Source organism: Thunnus albacares, chromosome 19 (assembly GCF_914725855.1).
Source record: "Thunnus albacares chromosome 19, fThuAlb1.1, whole genome shotgun sequence".
NCBI classification, from domain to species: Eukaryota; Metazoa; Chordata; class Actinopteri; order Scombriformes; family Scombridae; genus Thunnus; species Thunnus albacares.
The window spans coordinates 29,061,454-29,071,695 of NC_058124.1; the positions used below are offsets into that span (position 1 = coordinate 29,061,454).

At 43.1% G+C, this 10,242-nt stretch overlaps 2 protein-coding genes across 2 annotated transcripts; both read right to left on the reverse strand.

The window, feature by feature from the left end:
• Nucleotides 1-60: 60 nt before the first annotated feature.
• LOC122970065 (zinc finger protein 2-like) lies at nucleotides 61-2,210 on the reverse strand. The gene is made up of 2 exons (XM_044336174.1): nucleotides 1,902-2,210; nucleotides 61-1,363 (listed from the first exon to the last, which is right to left on the reverse strand). Exons 1-2 carry the CDS (start codon nucleotides 2,092-2,094, stop codon nucleotides 672-674), a joined length of 885 nt encoding a protein of 294 aa, XP_044192109.1. The 5' UTR covers nucleotides 2,095-2,210; the 3' UTR covers nucleotides 61-671.
• Nucleotides 2,211-2,294: 84 nt separating this feature from the next.
• dnai2b (dynein, axonemal, intermediate chain 2b) lies at nucleotides 2,295-8,956 on the reverse strand. Its single transcript, XM_044336115.1, has 12 exons — nucleotides 8,695-8,956; nucleotides 7,381-7,542; nucleotides 7,097-7,218; nucleotides 6,867-7,009; nucleotides 6,669-6,782; nucleotides 6,147-6,286; nucleotides 5,900-6,022; nucleotides 5,030-5,253; nucleotides 4,780-4,915; nucleotides 4,534-4,680; nucleotides 2,875-3,102; nucleotides 2,295-2,569 (listed from the first exon to the last, which is right to left on the reverse strand). Exons 1-12 carry the CDS (start codon nucleotides 8,875-8,877, stop codon nucleotides 2,510-2,512), a joined length of 1,782 nt encoding a protein of 593 aa, XP_044192050.1. The 5' UTR covers nucleotides 8,878-8,956; the 3' UTR covers nucleotides 2,295-2,509.
• Between the last annotated feature and the right edge of the window lie 1,286 nt (nucleotides 8,957-10,242).

A 10,242-nucleotide genomic window follows, 5' to 3' on the forward strand; every position in this document is an offset into this window, starting at 1 on the left:
ACATTTGATGTCAACAGTTGCAGATTTAAGATGAATTATATTCATAAAGTAGAACTCAGGTTTGTCTAGAAAAGTAGAAAATGTTTTTATTAGGATTCAGAAACAAGAGCCGAATACAGAACCTGAAACAGAACCAACAAACAACAGTCACTCAAACTAACTTTAACTTTGTTGGCCAGCTGTGACTTCTTGTCCTTGAACACATCGTTAGAGGTCATGTGAGTTCAACTCTTCATCCACATAAACTATGACGTCTTCTATCAACTCAGGAAGCTGCAAAAGAATCTGTGACTCACCAAAAGCTTTACAACCGAGGTAACAGATACAAAACAAATACTAAACACAAAGAATCAGAAAATCTAAAAAGTTGGGCAGGTGGAGTCAACCATCAGGCGTTACCAAGGAAACAATAAGACAATAATAAGTCTTTCTCTTCATACTTTAATTGATTTCACCCCAAAACCACAGCGAGGTCACGACATGTTCACACCGACAGAAATGAGTATCGGTGTCATTATCAGTCGAGATGTTTTAGTCTTTACCAGGAAAAAGTTGTAATATTTCTTCTTCATGCTTCCTGATCTCACATATTAACGATCGGTCGGGTGGAAACAGACAATGATCTGAATCATTTTATTAGGCCGTAGAAACAAACAGAACTAGAACTTGAGTCAGGATGTTGAAGTCTTCCTCTGCTGGTTCTGGTTTCTCCTGCGGGGGCGACACCTGTGCCTCGTCTTCCTCCACACCTGGAGAAACGTCTTCCCACAGTCGTCGCAGGTGTTCGTTTTCTCGCTCGTGTTGGCGTTTGTGTCGCGGTGTGAGCGACGGTGAAATGGTCTCTCTCTGCTCTGGCTCTCTGGCTCCGGGTTCTTCTTCGTCTTCCTCCTCCTCCTCCTCTTCCGGATGCTCAGGTGAGTCTGCAGGTGAAGCTCCAGACTGTCGGCGGCCTCAAGTCGCTCGCCGCACATGCCGCAGACAGGCTCCGCCTCCTGCAGGTGAGCTCGAACATGTCTGAACAACATCCTGCGGAGTCTGAAGGTCCTGCTGCAGACTCTGCAGCCGAACAGACCTGCTCTCTGCTGGTCCGGAGCAGATCTGGTCTCCGCTGTGTCCTGGTTGTAGTCCTCGCTGTCCTCAGTCTCAGCTTCAGACGACGACAACACCTGGATGTCCGGAGCTCGAGTTTCCGTCCCTGCAGCTGACAAGGATGCAACTGCACGGCCCGAGCTGTAGGTGAACTCGATGATGTCAGCTTCGTCCAGCTCTCCCACCACTTCCTCTTCGATGCGTTGGTCCTCCTGGTTCTGCAGCTCAGGGTGAGCCTCGACTTTACAAACAGACAGCTGCTGAGTGAAGACGACTGCAAGAAACACAAAGATTTAATATGAATGCTGCAGTAAAAGTACCAATACATTCATTTAAAAATACTCCATTACAAGTAAAAGTCCTGCATGAAAAATCCTACTGCAGTAAAGTATTATGAGCTTGATGTAGTTAAAGTATTGCAGTAAAAGTAGTGGTTTGGTCCTTCTGACTGATATATTATTATATATGACATCATTAGGTTATTAATAGTGAAGCATCAGTGTTAGAGCAGCATTATCTCAGGGCACTTTTCACATACAGCAGGTCTAGACCCAACATTCCCCCATGAGCAGCACTCAGCGACAGTGTTGAACAAAAAAAAACAATCATAAAGCAATAAAACCATTTATAATCTGACTGTTTACATACAGCTGTAATACCAGTAGCTCTCCTGCAGATGGCGCCATTTCACTGCATCAATTGCTTCGAAACAGTCAATAATTTTGAGCGCAGTTGCTTTGATTCCGCTTTAATTACCTGTAACACGTCACACGGCGTCACAGATCAGTTTCAGGTGTTGTCTCGCGACTCACCTGCGGGAGGAAGCTCCATGATGGGTTTGTGGAGCGCGCAGAGCAACGCGTGCTGCCGGGAGATCACTTCCTGACTCAGAGCCGCCTCTTGTTCATATTTATCGATCATTTTCTCAAAAGCTCCCAAAATCTCTTCGACCGCCGCGTTCAGCCGCTGACTGACGAACAGCCTGAGCCTCTGGACCTGAGACATGTTCACACCGAGAGCCGGGAGCGAATTTGTTACGGTTTGTTCCCGCACAGAGAACAACAACGACACGAGGATTCCTGTTTCCGTAATCCTTCGAAATAAAAGCAAAGTCCTGGAAACCTACCCGCACTGAAAACTATCAAAATAAAATAGAAAAGTGCTGCTCAAAAAGTGCTGTTTAATTAAAAAAGAAAAAGAAATTTGTGGGTTTTACAGTTTATTATCTTTGTTTTATATATTTCTCTTTTTCTCCCTGTAAAGAACTTCTGTTTTGAAAAGTGATGTAGAAACACTAAAATAAAGTTCGTTTTACAGAAACCTTCTATTGAACAGAATGTACAGTCAGAAGACAGCTGACGACTGTTGAAACACAACAACATTCAAAATAAACAATGCAGAATAAATGGTTTTTTTTTCACTAAGATGTTTCAGTTTCTGCTTCTTCTTTCACTTCTTTTTCTTCACAGACACCTTTCTCCTGAAAACAAACAAACATAGAAGTTTAAAATAAAACAAGTTATGTTTAAGAGCCGATGGACTGTCAGGAAATAATAAAGCTCACACTGTCATCCAATCAGTCTGTAAGCAGAACATGTGATATTTCACACTTGAAGCATCCTATTTTTTTTTTTTTTTTTCTCAAAAAACATTTTAGAGAAAGTTAAACACCTGACTGCTGATTTAAGACCCACTGGAAAAATTGTGAACCTGTCCTTTATCTCTCAAGATCTGCAATTATAATTTTTTCAGAATAAAAGCAGTTGTTCTGGGGTCTGTCCTCACCCGGTGTCTCTCGTCCTCCCTCTCCCTCCTCCTCCTCTGCTCCGTCTCCACCACGCTGTAGAAGTCGTTCTCAGCTCGAGCGATCAGCTGATCGGGACTCTCCTCTCCGTCCGCGTCTCGTCCTCCGTCCTCCTCTCTGCTCTGCTCCGAGCGACTCCTCTCCTTCAGACGGATCTCTCTCTGACGAGCCTCCAGGATCTTCTCCCGCTTTGTCTCTCGCTCGAACATCTGCGGACGACACGCAGTCAGAGACTCTGTTCACATGTACGGTTTAGATTTCTTAAATAAAGACTGGCAGCATTTTCTCATCATAAAGAGAGGTGGTAGAGTTTCAGTCCTGTCAGCTTACATCCTGTATGTAAAGCTGAAGATTCACTTGAAAATGATACAGCTTTTATAGACTATTCTGATCTGAGAAGAATCTCTTTCAGTGTTTCAATAGTTTATTAAATTTGATTTTCTTTGTGCATCAGGGATGAAATGTTTTACAGTGAAAAATGTTTGACTTTGTGCTGCTGTCAGAGTTTTTCAGCTCCCACTGAGGAAGATCCACTTGTGACTTTTATGCTAAAGTGACTCAAGTATTTATTCAGACATGAGAATGATTTGTTAAACCAAACATGCAGGTCTGAAAAGGGCTTTAAAGGACACATATTCTGCACATTTCCAGCTCTATATTTATATTCTGGGGCTCTACTGGAATATCTTTGCATGATTTCCAGTTAAAAACTCCTTATTTATCTTCTACTGGTCCTTTATGCAGCCCCTCAGTTCAGCCTCTGTCTGAAACAGGTCGTTTTAGCTCCTGTCTCTTTAAAGCTATAATATGTAACTATTCTGCTTTGAAATGTCTAAAAACGATTAGACCTACGCTCTATATGTTGTTGAGTTGTGTACTTACCATTATCCAAATGTTTCCAACAATTTTCAACCCCAGAGAAACCCGTAATTTTAATTAAGATAACGGTCCATTTAATTTGGTCGCCTGCCAATTGCGTCATGCCTCCTCTACCCAAGACTACACGCATACAAGATAATACATCGGCGTTGTGGTTGTTTTTAACTGTATCTTTAAACCATATGAAGGATGTTGGACGTCTGGATGTTAAGAGAAACAAGCTGAGCAATCATTAGCAGCAGCTCGAACAGTGTCGGAGAAACACTGATTTTTTTATGCGAAACTGCTTTATTGAGTGTTTTTACCAGTTTTAATCATCATGTATGTTTGTTCTGGAGAGGAGGAGACCTCTGTGGATAATTCGGCTCCCAGTAAAAACATCCTGAAGGAATCCTAACCAGGAGAACCTGGTTTAACACTTCAGACAACTCCCATGATCCCACGCTACTTCACAATGTCATCAAACTCCGTATTTTGTTATAGTTTCTATTGAGAGACCCCTAGTGGCAGAAATGACATATTGTGTGTTTGAGACTCCTGATGAGCCCACTCTGTTCTGATTGGTCAGCTTTCAGGAAGCTTCCTAAGGCTCTGGAGGCTACATAAACAAACTATAGTAGCAGGATTTCACTTCTTTTTCTCCTTCTTTACTCTAAATGTCAACTTCTTCATCTTTAATGAGATGAACTATATTTAATGGTTTTATGATCTCCTCTCTCAGTAATTTCTACTGTTAATGTCTGAGTTTTTGTGGGTCTCACAGCAGCCAGCAGACTCTTCTCGTTCTTCTGGAGGCTTGACAGTCCGGAGCAGATCTCCAGCAGCGTGGCTCCACCCTGCTGAGAGCCGCACGCCACCAGGCGGCCATGATCCTGAACCCGGAGGCTGTACAGAGCCTCATCACACACCTGAACACAACACACACACACACAGGAACAGAAACTCTGCAGATGTTTGCATCTCCATGGAAATGTGACTGAAACAGGTTTAAGATGACGTCAGGGCACCTTGAGGCTCAGCGTGGGGTCGTTCTGTTTGAACAGGATGTCCCAGACGTCCAGCACGCCGTCCATCTTTACAGTGAAGAAGACAGACGGTCTGACCGGACTCCAGCAAGCGTCCGTCAGGTACGACATCTGGTATCTGAAAAATACCAAAACAACAACTAGATGAAACAAGATTGAAATGAGATGAAACAAGTTGCAACAGACGATTTTATCTTTAATATTGACGTGGATCAACCAATCTGGTCCTCACCTGGTCCACATGATGGACGACTCCTTGATGTCTTCAGACCAGATGCGAGCCGTCCAGTCGCCCACGGTGAGGAAGTTTTTGGGGAAGAAGGGGTTCCTTTGCAGGGCGTACACGGGTCCGTGGTGACCGTCGTACGTACACACGATCTTCTCTGTCGGAGTCTTCGCCTTCCTGTTACAGGACACAACGACGCCCTGCTCCGTCCCCACCATGAACTTAGTTGGCTGCAGACACAGGACGACTCTTAAAGGGACAGTCCCACATTCTGTTCCACTACAGTTAGCCTAGCTTAGCATAAAGACTGGAAACAATTAGTCTAGCTTAGCATGTAGAAAGAAAAGAGGACGACTCTTAAAGGAACAGTTCATCATTCTGGGAAACTGTTCTCTTTCTCTCTAGGAGTTAAGATGTTCAGACTGATTCCTCTCTCATGTCTGTACACTAAATATGAAGCTTCAACCTGCAGCTGATTAGCTTAGCTTCGCATAAAAACTGGAAACGGGGGGGAATATCTAACTTTGATTAGCATAAACAGCTAGCCTAGTTGAGCATAAAGGCTTGAAACAGGTGGAAAAAAACTAGCTTAGCCTCGCATAAAGACTGGAAGCAGGGAGAAAAAGCTAGCTTATCATAGCATAAACAGCTAGCTTAGCTTAGCATAAAGACTGGAAACAGAAGGAAACAGCTAGCTTGGCTCTGTCAAAAGGTAATAAAATCCATCTCCCAGTAGCTAAAGCTCACTGATCAACACGTTATATCTCCTTTGTTTGATCTGAACAAAAGCGTAAAAATGACATTTTGCTGTTTTACAGGCTGTTGTGTTTGGGTTTTGATCAGCAGCACTAACTCCCAGTCCTGTAACCCACTCACCATGGTGGGCTCAAACTCCAGAGAGATGGCTCCTAACGCTCGGTCCAGGTTCCCCTCCCGACCTGGGTCCAGAACCAGACGCTCTGTGGGTTCACTCAGCCTGCGGACGTCCCACCACAGAACCTGAGACAAGAGTTAAAACATTATTTTAAAGGGTCTTTCCACCTGAAGTTCCCGAAGGTGAAAAAGTCTTCTGTGGCCTGATGATGTCACTATGACATCATCACTATGACATCATCAGGTCTACCTGTCCGTCAGTGGAGGCAGAGAAGGCATCTGTCCCAGTCTTGGACTGCAGCCAGATGATCTTGTAGACTGGGTCTCTGTGACTCTGCTCCACTGAGGAAACCTCCACCGGCTGGCTGCCTCTCCGGGTGTCCCAGTACGCTGAAACAAACACACAATTTAATTAATCACACACAGGAGGTCACCTGTCTGTCTGAGAACTACTGTATATAAACACTGCAACATTTTTAATGAATGTTTTTAAAGATTTCTGTCCTGTATGTACAGTAAGTATGTCTATGTACAGAGATCAGCACAGTGTTAATGGTCAGTGCAGGAATACACGGACAGTCTTCATGGTGGTTATTTTCCATTGGACGCCCTTTTCTGGTCACAACAGCTCACAAATCTTGCTGCTGTGTTTACACATCGCTGTATTTCACCCAGCAGATACGGAGGATGTTATTAGTCATGTTTTCAAAGCCGTTTTTGGTAGTTGTAACCTGTGGGTAGTATATGTCTCTGTCTGTCTGTCTGAACCCACCGATCTGTCCGTTGTAGCTTCCTCCCACCAGCGTGTGAGAGTCTTTGGGGTTGTAGTCCAGACAGACGAGTGGAGACGTTGGCTTCAGAGTCATCTCTGGTCTGTTGGGGTTCTCTGCAACAAAACAAACATCCACCTCTGAGCACGTCCTGTCTGTCTTCATACCTATCTGTCCGTCTCTCTGTCTGTCTCACCCACCGATGTCCCAGATGTAGGAGTCGAGGCTCATGTCTTTGGAGGTTTTCTGGAACTGCAGGCACGAGTAGGCGGCCGCCAGCTTCCTGCCGCCATCAGGATGCCACGACAGACAGGTGACGGTGCGCTTCACCTGGTTAGGATCTCTGCAGAGTCACAACACACACACTTACACTCACACAATAGGGGATTGTTGTTGTATGTTGTCATGTTTGTTGTTTGTTGTCAGGTACCTGAACACGTTGATGGTCTTGGCAGACGGTGGTTCCTGACTCTCCTCCACCTCCTCCTCGTCCTCAAAGTACTCCTGGTAGATGTCCACGGCGTTGTTCTGTCTGATGCAGTGCTCCATGACCTAGACCACAGACAGACAGATGACATCACAGAGTACCAGGTCACCTCACAGCTGAGGGGCGTGGCCACGACGCAGACACACCCCACTGATCATAACAGCTTATTGGATTTATTTACCACTTTATCAGGAACCGGAATGTGACGGAGGTAAAGTGGATCTTACGCTGCCCAGCTGCAGGATGCTGTTGATGTAGCTCTCGTCTTTCTCCACCTTCTTCCTGAAGCGGATGGTCTGTTCCATCTCATGGGGGTTGACGTCTTTGGGCCATCCCCCCTCCACGTGGTTTATCCCACGGCTCTCCGACTCAAATCGCACCGTGTTCACCTACTGACACAAACACCTGAGCTTACAGAGACACATCACAGCTTCATCTTGTTAACATGCTCCTGGACAATTCTGAAGGTTAGAGGGAGAAATATAAAAAGCACTTTAGTTAATTTACCTGCAGAATATGGCTCCAACTAACAGTTATTTTTATTATGAATTAATCTGTCACTTCTTCTCTTGATTAATCGATTAATTGTTTGCTTCACACGTCAGAAAATGGTGAAAAATGTTGATCAGTGTTTCCCAAAGACCAAGATGTCAAATGTCTTGTTTTGTCCACAACTTAAAGATATTCAGTTTACTGTCATAGAGACTAAAGAAACCAGAAAAAAATCACACTTAAGAAGCTGGTATCAGAGATTTTTTTTCTTAAAAAACGACTCAAAACGATTAATTGATTATCAAAATAGTTGACGAGTAATTTAATAGTTGACGACTAATCGATAAATCGACTAATTGTTGCAGCTCCACTGCAGAAATACAGAATGAAAGATACATTCTTACTGATAAATGTCCTACTGGTGTTTTTATTTAAATACCCCCTGGCTTTACTTTATTTTGTTGTTTACTTGTATAACTGTAATTTAGTTTAGTTTCCTGACTTGATACTCTCTGTTTCTGTCATTGTACATATCTGAGTTTCCAATAAAGATTGATTTAAAAAACAAATTTATTAGATGCGTAGTTGTTTATATAATATAATATCTTTATGCATGGTGACTGTTTCCTGAAAACTTCTGCTATGACATTAATACAGGTGTGACATCACGGCGCTGTCATAGGTTAACCACTAATTAAAACATCACGTGACCTGACTGAAACCAGTCATCTAATTAAACAAAAAGACGTCACTGTAACCTCAGAGATCGACATGAGAGAAACACAAGTACATGTTTTATGTTTGTACAGTAGTTTAAGGTAAACTACATGTATTTAATGTCAAGTCACGCATTGTATGCAGATTAAAGTAGTGCACATGTATTATTATCTTAGGTAAACGTATACTAACCTGATGTACTAATGAAGCTGAAAGTAAACGTAATAATGTAATGTACCTTGGATGTAGCTGTATATAAACCGTGTAGTTAACATAATATGTGACATAGCTGAATATTATGTAAAGTAAGGCAGCTGCAGGGAACAGCTCACCTGGTGCTCCGACATGTCCCGGCAGCTCTGCAGCGCCTGGTCTCGGGGGTTTTTCGGGATGAACTGCAGAGCCAGGCTGGGGTCCGGAGGGACGTCCACCAGCAGCTCGGCAGGCCGGTCAGAGAACAGACACTGTCGGCCAAACTCACCGCGGAGCTTCGTGTAAACATGAACGATCTCCATCCTGCTGCCGGTAACCGTTTAAACACCGGAAACCGTCCGAGTGACCGTTAGGAACGGACTCAGTAAACTTTTACACACCGCGGTGCAGTTTGTCGTATCCTAGCAACGCTGTGAACGCGGAAGTATTGACTGTATCCTAGCAACAGGATACGATTTAAACTTTGTTTAAAAAAACGATAACACCCAGAGACACGGTTTATATTCGAAAGTTAAAGCAGTTTAAAGTTTATTAAAAGCTGACAAGACGGTTTCTTGACATTTATTGTCAGTTAGCTGGTGTTAAAAATAATGTTAGCTAACATTATAGCTAAACACCAAACAGACTGCATTTAGCGTTTTTAATTACACACCAGGTTTCTAACCTTATTTTACAACAGTACAATAGTTAATAACTGTTAAAGTTTACAACAGAATGTTACAAAGTTGTTCTGGTTTCCTGAGGGGAAAACATAAAAAGATGTAGGAAAATAGCTCCAGTTTGTGTCATGTAAGAAAGAGAAAAACATCACAGTTACAAACTGATGGTAATTTTCAGGCAAATGTTCCGAGTTCCACCTCAAAACCCTTCAAATGAAACCATGTGAGCGTCTGTTTTTGGTTGCATGGTGAGAAAATAAAACCACTGAAACCTCCTCTAGGACCCCTAGAATAACTGGATTAATGGACAGGTTCAAAGTTTCAAGTGTGTCTTAAAACAACAGTGAACAGTGAATCATGTTTTTCTGTATGTTTTGCTGTCACCTGTAAGTTAATGCGCCTCAGTGGGCTTACAGCGCATGTTAATATAGAGAGTCATATCCAGAGCAGCTAGAGCTAGACAGACAGGAGCCCGGTTATCGGTGCTCTGGTTATTCTGCATCTGTTTAAGCAGTAGAAAGCTCCTTCCTTGTGGCTAAACAACATCAAACTGGTAATGAAGGCAGGAAAGCTGCTCTGTGTTCACAGTGTCCTCTGAAAATGACAATAATGATGGTGATGAAAATGGCTGACAGTATTGATATTGTCAGGACGTTTCACTGCAGCATATCGTAAAAAAGGTGTATTGGCACATCTCTAGTAGACACACTGTGGATTTTGGCCCCTATCACTTAGGATATGATGGGGACAGTTGCAACAGTGTCCAGTTCCTCCAGTCAGGAATGTGCTAGAACCAATAAATTCATTCAGTTAGTCCTTCTCCCTAGCAGGAGGAGGGCAGCTAACCTTTTCCTCTGGACTCATTGTCAAAAATAAGTTTTGGAGGTATGAAAGTATTTTTATTTATCTTATTATACTGTCCTGACTGTTTACATGACAAAATCTATTTTGATATCATTTTAATCATTGTTTTGTTGACTCCTGAATGTATCAAGGTTTTTGTGTCAA